The sequence below is a fragment of the Elgaria multicarinata genome, chromosome 20 (genome assembly GCF_023053635.1).
Source record: "Elgaria multicarinata webbii isolate HBS135686 ecotype San Diego chromosome 20, rElgMul1.1.pri, whole genome shotgun sequence".
Taxonomy (NCBI): Eukaryota; Metazoa; Chordata; class Lepidosauria; order Squamata; family Anguidae; genus Elgaria; species Elgaria multicarinata.
In genome coordinates, this window is record NC_086190.1 from 13925841 (window position 1) to 13942301 (window position 16461).

General features: G+C 48.5%; 1 protein-coding gene across 1 annotated transcript in view; it reads right to left on the minus strand.

Moving 5' to 3' along the window:
- AGRN (agrin) overlaps positions 1-16461 on the minus strand; it is a 269076-nt gene that overhangs the window by 12052 nt on the left and 240563 nt on the right. Inside the window, exons 29-33 of the mRNA XM_063145056.1 lie at positions 14574-14738; positions 13897-14008; positions 10163-10279; positions 8653-8842; positions 7808-7895 (exon numbers count right to left, since the gene is read on the minus strand). Of these exons, the coding sequence (XP_063001126.1) occupies positions 7808-7895; positions 8653-8842; positions 10163-10279; positions 13897-14008; positions 14574-14738 (672 nt within the window). The remainder of the gene's footprint in view (positions 1-7807; positions 7896-8652; positions 8843-10162; positions 10280-13896; positions 14009-14573; positions 14739-16461) is intronic.

Below are 16461 nucleotides of genomic sequence, written 5' to 3' on the forward strand. Positions count from 1 at the left end.
GAAATGCGATTGGGATGGGAAAAGGTCTCTGTTCATAATAGCCTGGGCTGACCACAGGAATCACGTGAAGTAGGGGTGGCATGGGTACCTATCCCTTCCAAGTTAGAGGAAGCTGCTGGACAGCAGGAAAAACTTCCTGACTGTTAGAGCAGTACGACAATGGAATCAGTTGCCTAGGGAGGTTGCGGGCTCTCCCACACTAGAGGCCTTCAAGAGGCAGTTGGAAAAGCATCTCTCAGGGATGCTTTAGGGTGGATTCCTGCATTGAGCAGGGGGTTGGACTCGATGGCCTTATAAAATTCTATGGTTGACTTTTTAAGATGGATGACTGGCAGAGAGCCACGGAGCGAGAAGGCCGTGGCATCTCCTGATCCTCCTTCTCACCACCACCATTGGCTGGGCCAGGGTTAAGGGGAGAGTGAACAAGAAGGTTGCCTAGGGTGACCATATGAAAAGGAGGACCGGGCTCCTGTGTCTTTAACAGGTGTATTGAAAATGGAATTTCAGCAGGTGTCGTTCGTATATATGGAGAAGGAAAGGAAAGGAACCTCTCGTACAAGCACTGAGTCATTGCTGACTCTTGGAGGGACGCCAGGTTTCGCTGATGTTTTCTTGGCAGGCCTTATAGTGGGGTGGTTTGCCGTTGCCTTCCCCGGCCGTGATTACCTTTCCCCCAGCTAACTGGGTACTCATTTTACGGACCTCGGGAGGATGGAAGGCTGAGTCGACTCGAGCCGGCTGCCTGAAACCAGCTTCCTCTGGGATCGAACTCAAGCCGTGAGGAGAGTTTCGGCTGCAGAAACTGCTACCTTACCACTCTGCTCCACACGAGGCTGTGGAGAACCTGGTGAAATCCCCTCTTCATCACAACAGTTAAAGCTGCCCTCTTTTAAATCTGGTCACTCAAGTAGAGCTCCTGCACCTTTAACTGTGGTGATGAAGAGGGAATTTCACCAGGTTCTCCTTATATACAAGTGACACTTGCTGAAATTCCCTTTTCTACGCAACTGTTAAAGATACAGGAGCCCTGTCCTCCTTTTCATAGGGTCACCCCAAGGTTGCAATGGTGATGTCCAAAGGACTCTTGTCAGTGGTCCCCTTATGGGGCAATGGGGCAGGGGCCCTTGGCAGGAGCCTGATTATACCTATCCTTGACACCCTGCTCAAGAGAAGGGGTGCAGGGATGCAGGAACTGGGGTTTGTCCGGAGCACACAGCTCGCAAGAGACGTCTGCATGGGAGAGGGGAAAGGTGCCCTCCTCCACTTTGCAAAATCCATCAGCTGGCTAGGTGTACACACACTAGGCCAAGGCCTTATGAGTGGAAGAGGCAGCGGTGATTGTACGAACTATGAGGGCTGCATGCTCAGGTGAGCTCAACCAGCATTGAGCAACACATGATATTAGCAGCAACTATCGAAAGTCAGGTGGGACCTTATGGGCTTCTCAAGTCACCTGAACCTCCTGGTCCTCAAAGCTGCAGCGCATCCTTGAACTACACACAGCGACGGTGCTACACAGCAGCAAACCTTGCGCCAGATTTGGATCATGGGACCCAGGGATTGCGGATTTTATTAAATATGTTCTGCCTGTGTTTCGTGGGCTGCCGGGTGTCACTCATTCCATCTTTCAGACAGTGACTGAATCATGATTTTTTTTTTAAGGGGTTTTTTTCCTGTTTCCATTCCCCTCCGAAAAGTAAAAACCAAAAAAACCTCTCCACAAGCTTGCAAATCCACACGACTCAGGAAAGGCTGGTCTCCAGTGGAATCTGCAAGTCGGATTCATAGAAGTCCAAAGTCATTTGAATCTGTTGTGGGTTTCTCCAACACCCTTAATGGCAGCTCTATCACTTTGAATCAGGTCATAGAATTATAGAATAGCAGAGTTGGAAGGGGCCTACAAGGCCATCGAGTCCAACCCCCAGCTCAATGCAGGAATCCACCCTAAAGCATCCCTGACAGAGGGTTGTCCAGCTGCCTCTTGAAGGCCTCTAGTGTGGGAGAGCCCACAACCTCCCTAGGTAACTGGTTCCATTGTCGTACTGCTCTAACAGTCAGGAAGTTTTTCCTGATGTCCAGCCGGAATCTGGCTCTTCCTGTAACTTCAGCCCGTTATTCCGTGTCCTGCACTCTGGGATGATCGAGATGAGATCCTGGCCTTACTCTGAGTGACAACCTTTCAAGTATTTGAAGAGTGCTTTCATGTCTCCCTTCAATCTTCTCTTCTCCAGGCTAAACATGCCCAGTTCTTTCAGCCTCTCTTCATAGGGCTTTGTTTCCAGACCTCTGATCATCCTGGTTGCCCTCCTCTGAACATGCTCCAACTTGTCTGCATCCTTCTTGAATTGTGGTGCCCTGAACTGGACACAATACTCAAGATGAGGCCTAACCAGGGCCGAATAGAGAGGAACCAGTACCTCGTGCAATTTGGAAGCTATACTTCTATTAATGCAAGCCCAAAATAGCATTGGCCTTTCTTGCAGCCGTATCGCATTGTTGGCTCATATTCAGCTTGCAATCTACAACAATTCCAAGATCCTTCTAGTTTGTAGTATTGCTAAGCCAAGAATCCACCATCTTGTAACCGTGCCTTTGGTTTCTATTTCCTAGATGTGGAACTACACATCCATGTTTGCAAACCCTGTTTCTCAAAGTTTGGAAACGGGAGGCATCCGCCGCATTTGGACACGCCAAGGCAAATCGAGTGGATTTTAGTTTCGGCCTTTTTTAAAAACATGGTACCAAAGAGGGTCAAGGACTTGAAGAAGGGGATCACAAATGAACTGTGGGAAAGCCCTACTTCGGATTACGGGCTAGAGTTTAGGTTCTTTGTGTCATTAAAAGAAAAAAATGACGATGCAGCCATCATGCACAACAGCAAAGCAGAACACAAAGAAATGAACACATAAATGAAGATGATGGTGGCAACAGTTAGCAACATCTGGGACACCGGAGACACAAGAGCAGAAGCTTTCTCGGGACTCACCTGATATCCAGAGGATAGTCCAGAACATCAGGACTTAGAAGCAGGAAGAAAGGGGAGGCATGCAATAAGCGCCCATGGCAAACAGTGAACTGGCTTGCAGCGGGGAAAAGTGCCTAGTCCCTGTGAAACGTGAGAGATCCCAGCAGCTCTTGCGAAACGCAGAGCTACGCTCTTGTGCCTGAGAAACGCCATTTACCGCTGGGCGACGTCAATGGTTTCTGCACATCCTGAAATAATAGCCCCTGAATAATGAGGGGGCTCATTATTTCAGTGGGAGGAAAGAACAGAGCCCCTGAATAATGAGGGGGCTCTTCCTTTTTCCAGATTTCACGTCTAATTAATTCTTTCCTCTCCTTTCTGTCCTTGGATTGGTTGACATGATCAAACAGAGGGAGTGTGAAGGATTCAGAGACCCTATCTCTTTGTTAATTTAGGGCTCCTGACATACCTCCATTTCGTCACCAACTACGTTGGCTCACACAGTCAAATATGAGGTAACAACCCCTTAGAATGTGTTAGTCGGCATGGGGCATGAGGTTAAACCAGAAAGGGAAGCGTGTGGAAAGCAAGAAAAATAGCCTCTATTTCATATCAGGATACATGACCCCCGCGTACAATAGCATATCATTATCCCAGGTATGCAGAAAGGAGATTCTCTCCGAAACCAAGGTAAGCATGTGATGGCTCAGGAGAGACCCATAATTCCAAGGAAAAGGATGTAACAGGAACCCCAGAGTTGCCTGGCAACCTAAAACAATCGCACGTGTTTCCGGAAAACAACTCCAAATTCAGCCACCCCTGAAACAGTCCAGAGTGTCTCTAATTATGTCAGCCGGCCTCTGTATCCCTTCCCTCGTTACCACGCTACAAGGGCACCTTGCTGTTTTAACACATTTCGATTCCAGCGATACAGCCGAGATCGGTTATTTATCTATTTTTTTCCCTTTCCCAGAATGGGATTTGAGGCTCACAGTGGTAGATTTCAGCTGCAAAAATTGCACCGAGGTCTTAACCTTTGCAACAGCTGGGTCACGGCCGTCAAGCCATCTCGCTCGAAGTGATCTCTGGAGACCGATTACTTTTTTCTTTACAATTTTTTAAAAAAGGCTACCGAGAAAAACAAACAAGCAAACAAAAACCCAGAGCGGATTGTCAACACGCTGAAAAAAAATCCCCTTTGCTTTTCTGCGTATTTGCGGTTTCTGCATAAATAGAGGCGAAACAACATTCCACCGCTTCTGTTTTTGGCTCCGGCTTTCTTTAATTAATTAGATTTGGTACAAACGCACACACACACACACGCACTATTGCTTTTTTAAAAAATATATATGCAGAGATTGGGACAAAAGAGTTGGCTTTGTCGAAGTTAACTCTTGTGCGAGAAAAGTCGTCAGCGATGTTAGAAAACGATGGTAGGATTACTCAAAACTGGGAGTGCAGGACTTCTTTTAGCCTGAGGACTGAATTCCCTTTGGGGAAGCTCTCTGAGGAGGGGGAGGGGCATATTCCTGAAGTGGGTGCGGTCAAAGACAAAGGGGAGGAGCCAAAATGCCATCATAAAGCACTTCCTGCCAGTCCTTAAAGCCTTCAGAGGGGGTGTTTCGACATTTCGGAATGGGGAAAAATACTGTACAAAATCCAGAAAAGCAACGAACTGTCAGTTGGGGGAAAGAGGTCATCTGAGGGGCTGGATTGAGACCCCAGGAAGGTCAAATATTCCCCCCTCCCACACGCCTGAGGTTATATACCCAAAGAGATCCACAAAGGCCCAAAGCCTTATATACATACCTTGAAACAACATCAGTCTTAATTCAAGTTCCCAGTCCTCACAAGGGAAACTTTACCATGGCAACATAAGGCCCAGTGGAGGGAAAGGGGGAGTGCCAGTGGATGGGGAGGGGACGGCTGGCTGATACCGTAATCCCCAGGCCTCCCTAGCCTCCTTTCCTTCCGCTCCCCAGAGCTGCAGCTAGATGGGCGAAAATGCCCGTCTAGCCGAAATGCAGAACGATTGCCTCTTCCGCTCCTCCCGCTCCACACTGGAGGGGGGGCGCAGTACACTTCCATGAATGGAGGGTTACGGCCATTGTGATAGGATTGCGCCCTAAGCCAATGGCAGCTTCCGAGAGTTCAACAGGCTGGGTGTATTTTATTAAGCTAAAATTGTCACAGGCTAACTCTTACATGACCTTGGATGATACTGGCCGGGAAAAGGTATGTCTGATCTCACCCTTTAACAAGCTCTGGTTCTGTGGTCAATGGGGAAGCTAATGTATAGCAAAGGGCAGTGAAAGTATGCATGGTCCCACTTGGATAGCTTTCTGCAACCTGGTTGGCCGTCCGAGACATCTGGAAGACACCATGTTGAGAAAGGGGTGGTTTAAGACTCCCTCCCCACCCCGCAAAGAAGGCTGGTGAACTGGAGTGAGGACGGAGTGACGCGGCGGGTTGATGGCTGGTGTGAAAAGGTGATTGTTGAGGGGGTGCGGAAGAGGAAGGAAGTTTACTTACGCTGGAATCTCATTGGTCAGTTGGCTTGAAAACAAAGAAACAAAGACATTCAGGGGACACACACACAGAGAAAGACAGACAATGAGAGACAGCGAGAGGGAGAGACAGAGAGACAGCACAAGAAAGGAATAACATATAACTAGTATGACCATATGGAAAGGAGGACAGGGCTCCTGGATCTTTAATGCTTGTATAGAAAAGGGAATTTCAGCAGGTGTCATTTGTAAGCATGCAGCACCTGGTGAAATCCCCTCTTCATCACAACAGTTAAAGCTGCAGGAACCCTGCCCTCTTTTGTATCTGATCACTCTGGTATAGCTCCTGTAGCTTTAACTGTTGTGATGAAAAGGGAATTTCACCAGGTGCGGCATGTATACAAGTGACACCTGCTGAAATCCCCTTTTCTATACAACTGTTAAAGATACAGGAGCCCTGTCCTCCTTTTCATAGGGTCACCCTAATATAACGTTCTCCAAAGGGACAACCAAACGGGAAATGGTTGGTCAAGGGTGTCAGCAAAGCTGGAACCCCCAAACAAGAGAATACACCCAAGAGGCCCCTGCTCCAGGTGGGTTAGAAGACAAGGCTTAGGAGCCACGAGGATGACGGACAAAAATGTTCATCATGAGACAAGAGAATACACACACACACACACACAGAGGTAGGCAGACATAATGGCTAGGACTAGGAGGGTGTACTTATTTATTTATTTATTGTATTTTTATTCCACCCAATAGCCGAAGCTCTCTGGGAGGTTTACAAACAATGATGGCCTTCCCCTGTTCTCTGTCTCCGTCTCCTGCTGTTGGGTGATAGACTACCTTTGTACTAGTACTTACTAATCTAGTACTTTGGCTGTAACGGAGCAAAGGTAGCCTATCTCTCAACAGCAGATGACAGAGGCAGAGGACAGGGGAAGGCCATCGTTTTTATACCCTGCCTGAGAGCTTCCCAGAGGCATTCAGCTGGACGCCGGTTGCAAATCAGCAAGCCGAGAAAGACCGAGGCCTCCGTCCAGCATGGCAACTTTGTACTTCCTTCTCTTTTTCAAAACGGGATCGAATCCTTTGCCTTAGACTGCCCCATTTGCAGCTCCCTCCTATCCTACTTGTAGGGCGCAGAAGGCAAGGTTACAAGGGCTGGATCGACAGGGGTATGTGGGGCGCTTGCCCCCCGCCAAGCTCCCGTCGCTGGGATGGACTCTGAAATTCATCCTTGAACACTGTGGATCGTTGGAATGGAAAAGGCCTGCGGAGTTCAGTTTTAAGGGGTCATAGGATCTTGGGACCAGAAGGGCTAGGCCACGCAGGGCTAGGCCACCCACGCAGCTAACTCTCCTCCCCCCTTTACCCCCCATTAAGAATATCAAGCAGGAAGCCGTCTCGGCATCACCAAGCGTTTGGCAGGACATTGAAGCTCTGAATAGCTCAAGGGAGTCAGCCAAGCTGCAGATGGCAGGGTAAAGCTGCCACCACCACCCTCGTCACAAAGACCTGTCCTCTCTGCCCTAAATGACGAACACTACTTGTTTTTACCACTCCCAGCATGACAAAGTCATGGCTCTGGGTGTCTGAAGGCCTTTGGGAAAGACACCAGTCGACCTCGTTCTCGTTCTCATCAGGGCTCCCACTGGCTTGTTGGACAACCGGGGAGCAAGGAGGCCATGGTGTCTCCTCCTCCTCCTCCTGCTCCTCCACCTCCTCCTCCTCCACCTCCTCCTCCTCCTCCTCCACCTCCTCCACCTTCTTCTCCTCCACCTCCTCCTCCACCTCCTCCACCTTCTCCTCCTCCTCCTCCACCTCCTCCACCTTCTCCTCCTCCACCTCCTCCTCCTCCTCCTCCTCCACCTCCACCACCTTCTTCTCCTCCTCCACCTCCTCCTCCTCCACCTCCTCCTCCTCCTCCTCCTCCTCCACCTCCTCCTCCTCCTCCTATTCCACCTTCTCCTCCTCCTCCTCCTTCTCACCACCACCGTTGTTTGGGCCAGAGCAAGCAGGTTGCAATGATGAAGAGAAGGAGCAACTCCAGGGGGCTCTTGTCCGTGGGCCCCTGCTGGGATGTGGGCCCTCACCAAGTGCCCTACCATGCCTACCATTGACACCAGTCTTGGCTCACCCCTACTGGTTGGGCTTTGCAGCTCAGCCCCAACCACTCACAGCCTTGAGCATCCTTAGGGGGGAAGAAGCTGCAGGGGAAGTGACTCCCAAATCTCCAGGCTTCATGGTCAAATATCAAGTCCTGGTCGAGCGCCTACTCATAAATCCACTGTTTTGAACCCCCTGAATCCCTAGTACAAAGGAAGCCTGTTACCTCTTGGTTACAGCATTGTGGTACTCTATGTACGTCCTGCCGTTGAAGGCAATGGCCTCTGAGTCTCCTGCCGCCTTCTCAATGATGACTGGAGGGAGGGAAGCAAGCAAGCAAACACACAAAAAACAGGCGGTCAGGTTAGGCTCCCTGATGGGTTATGCCATCTAGCTATTTACTGTTGTTCCCCACCTTGATCAAAATGGAGAGGCGGGTAAGATGATACTATTATTGTTGTTGTTGTTGCTGTTCAGACAGGTTGAAAATGGACCGCCATTTTTTTTAAAAAAAGAACACAGAACCTGGAGCGCGCCTGCACTCCAGCGCAAAAGTAAGTTTTTTTTAAAAAAGGCCCAACTCCCCTCCCCTCCGCACCCCACTCCCCTCCACTTGAAAACTCTGTACCCTGTGCCTGGTTCCCGGCTCCTCGCGTTGAAACCGGGACAAAACCGGGATGGCTGCTCGGGACAATCCCGAGACTGCGGGAAAAACCAGGCTAAAAGCCATCCGGGTAATCCCAGGGAAACGGAGGGGTCGTCCCTCCTTGCCCTCGGGATCCCCTGTGCGTCATGTGGATGCACAGGAAGGATCCCAGGGCGATCCCCGGGATAAGGCATGGTCTTGACGTGCCCCAGGAGGGGCAGCCACAAACGCAGAACCAAAGCACAATACACACGGTTGGCCCCGCACTGACACGCGGTCCCAGAGCTTTTCCAAATTACGCTGGATACAATGCATCGCAGTCTCTATTTCGTCATGACAAGAAATCGATTGTCCGCAGCATATGTCTACCCTTCCCCCCCCTTCCCTGTGGTAGTTCCTGCCAGTTTAGGGGAGCCCGGCCTCACCTTTCTCACAGTGTGCCCCGAAGAAGCCTCTCTGGCACGTGCACTCGTAGCTCTCCAACTGGGGGTTGCACATCCCCCCGTTCTGGCAAGGACTGGGCTTCTGCGTGCAGGGGTGGGAGCGGAAGGAGGAGATCTCAACGGCGCTGCGGATGTTCTCCTCCTTCAGAAGCGGAATGCCCTTGATGGAAATCTGAGAGGTGGGGAGGAGGAGGAGGAGGAGGAGAAGAGGAGGAAGAGGAAGAGGAGAAGTAGAAGAGGAGGAGAAGGAGAAAGAGACGAGGAGGAGACGGGGAGGAGGAGGAGAAGAAGAGGAGGAGGAGAGGAGGAGGAGAAGGAGAAAAAGGAGAAGGAGAGGAGGAGGAGGAGGAGACGGGGAGGAGGAGGAGGGGAGGAGAAGGAAAGGAGGAGGAGAGGAGGAGGAGGAGGAGGAGAAGAGGAGGAGGAGTGGAAAAGGAGGAGGAGAGGAGAAGATGAAGGAGTAGAAGAAAAAGGAAGTGAAAGAGAAGGAGAAGGAGGAAAAGAAGGAGAGGTGAGAAGGAGAAGAAGGAGGAGGAGGAGGAGGAGGGGAGGAGGAGGAGGAGGAGGAGGAGAGGAAACAAGAATCAGAGTGGATTTAGAAAAACAGGGAAACCTCACCACAGGGTGAGGTTTCCCAACACCATACTTCTGGGTTCAAGTCATAGCGTCGGAAGAGGGGTCTTGTAGGCCAACGCACTGTTGTATGCAGGGTATCAAGAACGATAGCACGTCCAAAAGATGGCGGAGCAACCTCTGTTTGAAGCCCTCCAGTGGAGACCCCCAAACCCCTTTAGGGCAGGGGTACAGATGGTCTTTCAGCCCATGGGCTGAATTCCATTTTGGAGGCACTCTCGGGCACTGGACTCCGGAGTTGGGCGGGTGGCCGAAAAACAAAGGGGCGTGGCCAGATTATTTCTTTAAAAAGCCACGAACACCCGCATATTGTAGCTTAAAGCTCTTTCCGCCCATAGCCACTGTGGAACCACAACTAGTCAGCGCACAATCAAACCTTGTGAACGATAAAGGAAACACAAAGAATGACGCATCGTGATGATTTCGTCAACGCAACCCATGGATGAGGAATTGGTCGATTTCTATTTCTCTCGCTCTCTCTTTTTCCCCCTGAGTCTTAAATTCGGTTTGTTCTGGACTTTGATCATTTTTTACTCAGATTGTATGAAAATCCATAAGCATTTTCATGGACATTTCATCTAATCGGTGCATTTTTATACACACTTTTGCCTACGGTGCCCATTTTTACAAGCAATTCTATTAGTATTTTGCATTTTTACACGAGCTTTTCTCTATTTTATTTATTCGTTTGTTTTTGAGAACTCCATTGCAAAATTTGGAGGATTGCAGATTTTGACGATTAAGGAGTATCACATCGTATAGAAACTCAAAAATGTGAAATTTGTGTGTGTGTGTGTGTGTGTGTGAAATGGGTAAATTCATATTAAAATGCAAACTGAATAAATTTCTCCCGCCTTACCTTCTGAATGGCTCCATCAAAGCTGGTGGACATCGCTGCAGCCCGGGCCAGTTTGCTGAAATCAAACGCTCCCCCGACGTAGAGCGGTTCCTTCAGGTTGAGAGATGTGTGGGGCAGCTGGAGGAATAGGGTGGAAAAAGCCGTGAGAAAAGAGGAGACCCCCCTATTGAAAGCGAGTTCCTGCTCTGCCGTGGGGCAGAGAAAGTAGCGAAACAGGGGCTAAGACGGGCATCGCTAGATAGCCGTCTTGGGCGTTTTGCATGGAAAAGGGGGAAACATCAATTTCGCAAGTAAATTCAGCTCCCGCAAAGAGGTGCAGTGGAGGCTGGTGACTCCGATTTCAGTGGGGCTGTGAATTCATTCTGGGTTTCGGTCAGAACCAAGGAAAATTCTAAAGGAGCTGTCCAAGGTGCCGGGCTTTAACCCCAAACTTGGTTCAGCTCCTTGGATAGCTCCATAAGCGGTCTGGCTGGTAACCAGGATGATCAGGTGGTCTGGAAACAAAGCCCTATGAAAAGAGACTGAAAGAACTGGGCAGGTTTAGCCTGGAGAAGAGAAGATGGAGGGGAGACATGAGAGCACTCTTCAAATACTTGAAAGGTTGTCACACAGAGGAGGGCCAGGATCTCTTCTCGATCCTCCCAGAGTGCAGGACACGGAATAATGGGCTCAAGTTAAAGGAAGCCAGATTCCAGCTGGACATCAGGAAAAACTTCCTGACTGTTAGAGCAGTGCGACAATGGAATCAGTTACCTAGGGAGGTTGTGGGCTCTCCCACACTAGAGGCCTTCAAGAGGCAGCTGGACAAGCATCTGTCGGGGATGCTTTAGGGTGGATTCCTGCATTGAGCAGGGGGTTGGACTTGATGGCCTTGTAGGCCCCTTCCAACTCTGCTATTCTATGATTCTAACTAAAACCCAGAGCGGATTCGCTACCCTACCGAAATTGGAGCCCCCAGCCTCCACTGAATCGATGGGATTCCTGGGGTCAGGAATCTGGTCCTCCAAAGCCTTGTGCTTCTTTTACACCAATACCTAGAGCCTTCCAAAACGTAGTGCCCTCCAGATGCGCTGGACTGCAACTCCCATAATCCCCAGGCAGCCTGGCCAAAGGCTGGTTGACCACATCCACTTCACCCTCCACACAGCCTTTTTTGTTGTTTTAGTTGTGTGTTTGTTTTGAGGTTGTTTTGCCCACGTGTTTGTTATTGGGGAGAGCCTCGTGTGGCGCAGAGCGGTAAAGCAGCAGTTTCTGCAGCTGAAACTCTCCCCACGGCCTGAGTTCGATCCCAGCAGAAGCTGGTTTCAGGCAGCCAGCTCGGGTCGACTCAGCCTTCCATCCTCCTGAGGTCGGTAAAATGAGTACCCAGGTAGCTGGGGGGAAGGTAATAACTGCCGGGGAAGGCAACGGCGAACCACCCCGCTATAAGGCCTGCCAAGAAAACGTCAGCGAAACCTGGCGTCCCTCCAAGAGTCAGCAATGACTCAGTGCTTGCACGAGAGGTTCCTTTCCTTTCCTTCCTTTGTTATTGGGGGGGAGGGAGGAATTCTCTGAGTCGTAATTTTCATTCTGCGCAATGGGTATTTTGTTGTGGGGTCCGGTGGCATGGCATTTGGGACTCCAACCCAACCTCTTCCATTGAACTCAGTTTCTTGCGCATGTTACAGCCATTTTGTGACTAGGCAGTCAGCCATGGCAACCATTTTGTGGCAGTGCCCATGAGAGTTTCTCCGAGTTCCCCAAAGCTGTCCCGTTAGAAAATTAAAGTCTCCTAATGCCAAGTTGAAATCTGCTCTTCTCCAATTTCCACCCATTTGGTTCCAGTTCTGCTCTAATCTGTTCCGTCTTCTGCATAACAGTCTGTAAATATTTGAAGAGATCTATTGTACCTCCCCTTAACCTTCTCTTCTCCAGGCTGAACCTACCCAGCTCCTTCAAATGTTCCTCTTAGGGCTTTGTTTCCGCACCGTCCCTCATCCCCTTCTTGACACGTGACCTCTATCACTGGGTCACGGTTCCTCCCCACAATAGCAGTCTAAAAAGTAAGACTGGGCTCTTAGGATACACAGTTTTACTCAAATAAGACACCTTCAGTGGTTTCCTTAGTCCCGTATCTCCTGTCTCTGCAAAGGAGCCTTTGAACCAGCTTTTCAAAGTCTCCCCATGACATACGGAGTCGCAGAAACTACAGGGAAAAAAATCCTGACCTGCCAGAGTCCCACGGACGTCACCCCGAGTTCACAGCACCAAAACCACATTTCATTGCGTTTTAAAAAAATAAAGAAAAGGAAACTATCTAATAATGTTCAATGGCATTAAAAATGGAGCATGGCCGAACTTTGTGGAAATGTGACACGAAAACAAACCGTCGACGTTAATGAGTCCTTTAAAGAAAAGAAAAGAAGAAAGCGTCTATTCTAACCAGACCCAAAACGACAGGTGATTTTGACAAGACGGAAAGGTCAGGTCGATGTCAGGGATGATAAAAGACCGGCGTTTGGATGGAGGAGCGGAGAGACGGGAGAAGGTGTATGCCAGCGTTGGGTGAGATGGAGAAGGGGGGAGAAAAACGAGACGAAGACCATTATACTTATCTTTTACCTTACGGGATTTCTGAAATCCAGACAGCAGGGGGAAGGAAAAAGGAAGAAAGAGAAATGAGAATCAAAAGAGAGAGAGAGAGGAGACAAAACAAGAGTTCAGTGAGATAACATCATCACACGGAGAGTTGCAAGATATACGCACCAACCCGTCCCCTTGTGAGTGGCAATTGAGAGAGAGAAAAAAGCACAGAATGGAACATTGGGGGGACGGGACGGAGGTGGGGGAGTGTCCGGCTCTGGTAGAAACGAGGTGGTTCCTTTATAAAGCAAACTTTAAAGCTAGGAAGAGGAGAAAAAAAGGAGCGTGGGTAGAAGATCAGACATCAGCCACGAGCATCTTCTGTTCTCTTTGTGTGCAACTCGCCGTTTCCCCCCCAACCTGCTGTAAGTCCGCTTTCGGAAGCGTGTTTCCTTCCCGGTGTTGAAAGGTGGAAAGAAACCGCTGGGTCTAAGATCACGGACCCGTTTGGGGACAGGGCGTTGAAGGCCAAGAGCTTGAAAGCGGGTTTTGTAGGGTATATATCATAGGTGTTTAGAATGTTTTTTAGGAGGTTGTAAGGCTGTTTTAAAGATTTGAAAGATGTTTTAATCACGTATGGTATGTTTTTAACCAGTTTTTAATCTGTGTTTTATATCATGTTTTTATACTGTTTGTTTTGTACTTTGAATGGTTTTAGTTTTTGTGAACCGCCCAGGGAGCTTCAGCTATTGGGCAGTATAAAAATGCAATAAATAATTATTTTTTTAAAAAAAAAAGGATCAAAGAATAGTAGAGTTGGAAGGGGCCCAGTGAGGTCGTGGGCTCTCCCATACAAGAGGCCACCAAGAGGCAGCTGGACAGCCACCTGACAGGGATGCTTTAAGGTGTATTCCTGCATTGAGCAGGGGGTTGGACTGGATGACCTTATGGGCCCCTGGAGTTTCCAAGGTCCATCACTTTGGGAAGGTGGACCTTGGAGGAGGGAGGTACACACCGGAAGGGATGGTTTTACAATAGTTCTCTGAACTGGAGAGAGAACATTACCCAACAAATGACCAGCTTTTGACATTGGATGTTGTTAGTTCAGCTAGATAAGAGAATCCTCCCCAAACTGCTTCAGGGCCGTCCTTTCAGCGGCTTCAGGGACTTACCGGCGACTCCCCCATGATTCGTTCGCCGTTATCGATCCTCATCACCCCTTTGCGGGCGTTCCTCTCCAGAAAGACGCTTATCCAGGTGTTCAACGGGATCGGTTCCTTGCTCCTTGGAGGGACGTGGCAAATATATGGCACAGAGAGAGAGAGAGAGAGAGAGGGGAAAGAAATAACAACAGAAAACTTGTTTATGGAGTTGGATTGAGGCCGCTATCCCGTGCACCGTTACTTCTGACACCTCGTTCTGCTCCATACGCACGCAGATCAAGTCGTCACTCAACCCTTTCCTAGCTCAACGCTGCAACCATAAGGTCTAGAAACTAAACCAAACTCTAAAAGAGAAGGCAGATTCTCAGGATGCTCGATTCTAGGCCAGAGAAGCACCCCACGTTTGCACGTTAAAATCAAATGCACAAAAATCCTGACTGTTAGAGCGGTACGACAATGGAACTTGTTACCTAGGGAGGTGGTGGGCTCTCCCACACTAGAGGCCTTCAAGACAGCCCTCTGTCTTGAGATGCTCTAAGGTGGATTCCTGCATTGAGCAGTAGGGTGGACTCGATGGCCTTGTAGGCCCCTTCCAACTCTACTATTCTATGATTCTATGAGTATACATGCAACTCCACCGAGGGTGAGCCTCCATTACTGCCCTTGCAGTGGAAAGCTGGTCTTACTTGATTACGGCCGCTCCTTTTCCCAGGTCGTATCTGTACTCCAAGTAACCATCGTGCAGGGCCAAGGAGATGAAATCCCCCTTGCCGTCCGTCTTCTGCCCGTTGTAGAAGATCATGCCGCTGGGGTTCTTCGCCAAGAAAACCACTTCCATGGTCATCTTCTCCCTGAAGGATTGGAGAAGCGAGCCTCCAGTTTCAAATCATTCCCACCCCCGTAGCAAAATAAATAAAAGCAAGGCAGCAGGAGCACTTAAATCTGTCACACCAAGGGTGACCCTATGGAAAGGAGGACCGGGCTCCTGTATCTTTAACAGCTGTAGTAGTAATAAAGCTTTAGTGTTTCAACCAATGTTTACAACAAGTACAATGAAAACGATGCAAAAACAAATCATACATGCAAGGTCTGAAAGTTTGCTGTATACATTTGGGCTGTCAGAGCGAAGTTGGCCAATGCTAGGGTGTGTGAATAAGAAGCTGAAAGTTCTGGTGCTTGAAATATCAAAACGATTTTTTAATTGTAATCCTAACTACCAGAAAGTAAATCTTCTTAGTTTAAAACTTGCTACAGCAATTCTATGATGCTCAATGTTTTGGGGCCGAGGACCCTTCGTCAGGAGCTGTATAGCGTCACGGTTTGACTGCTTAGAGAGAGCGAACGAACTCGACTGCGGTTCGTTAAAATTTATTTAAAAGGCTTGTGGATTTACGACTATTACAGAGAAAAAACTGTGACGCTATACAGCTCCTGACGAAGAGTCCTCGGACCCGAAACGTTAAGCATCATACAATTTCTGTAGCAAGTTTTAAACTAAGAACTCATCTCACACTATTGCCCCGCTCGTGCTCTTCGCTCCTCTGATGCCATGTTTCTCACCTGCCCAAGGGTCTCTCCTTCCCTTGCTCGGCTTCGTCCATTTTCTTCTGCTGCCCCTTACGCCTGGAACGCTCTTCCAGAACACTTGAGAACTACAAGTTCAATCGCAGCTTTTAAAGCTCAGCTAAAAACTTTTCTTTTTCCTAAAGCTTTTAAAACTTGATTTTGTTCTGACTTTATACTGCTAGTTTTACCCTACCCTGTGCCTGTTTGGTGCATTCTCTTCCCCTCCTTATTGTTTCATTATGATTTTATTAGAATGTAAGCCTATGCAGAAGGGTCTTGCTATTTACTGTTCTACTCTGTACAGCACCATGTACATTGATGGTGCTATATATATAAATAAATAAATAAATAAATAAATAAATAATAATAATAATAATAAGATTTACTTTCTTGTCGTTTGGATTACAATTAAAAAAAAATCATTTTTGCCAATGCTAGGGTGACCATATGAAAAGGAGGACAGGGCTCCTGTGTCTTTAACAGTTGCACAGAAAAGGGAAGTTCAGCAGGTGCCATTTGTATATATGGAGAACCTGGTGAAATTCCCTCTTCATCACCACAGTTAAAGCTGCCCTCTTTTAAATCTGGTCACTCTAGTATAGCTCCTGCTGCTTTAACTGTGGTGATGAAGAGGGAATTTCACCATGTTCTCCATATATACAAATGACACCTGCTGAAATTCCCTTTTCTATGCAACTGTTAAAGATACAGGAACCCCATCCTCCTTTTCATACGGTCACCCTACTTCATCACCACAGTTAAAGCTCCAGGAGCTATAGTAGAGTGACCAGATACAAAAGAGGGCACGGCACCTGCAGCTTTAACTGTTGTGATGAAGAGGGAATTTCACCAGGTTCTCCATATATACAAATGACACCTGCTGAAATTCCCTTTTCTATGCAACTGTTAAAAGATACAGGAGCCCTGTCCTCCTTTCCATAGGGTCACCCTACTCAAAATACATAGCTGTTCTTTTTCGTTTCGTTTCGTTTTTCCTTTCTGTGTCTG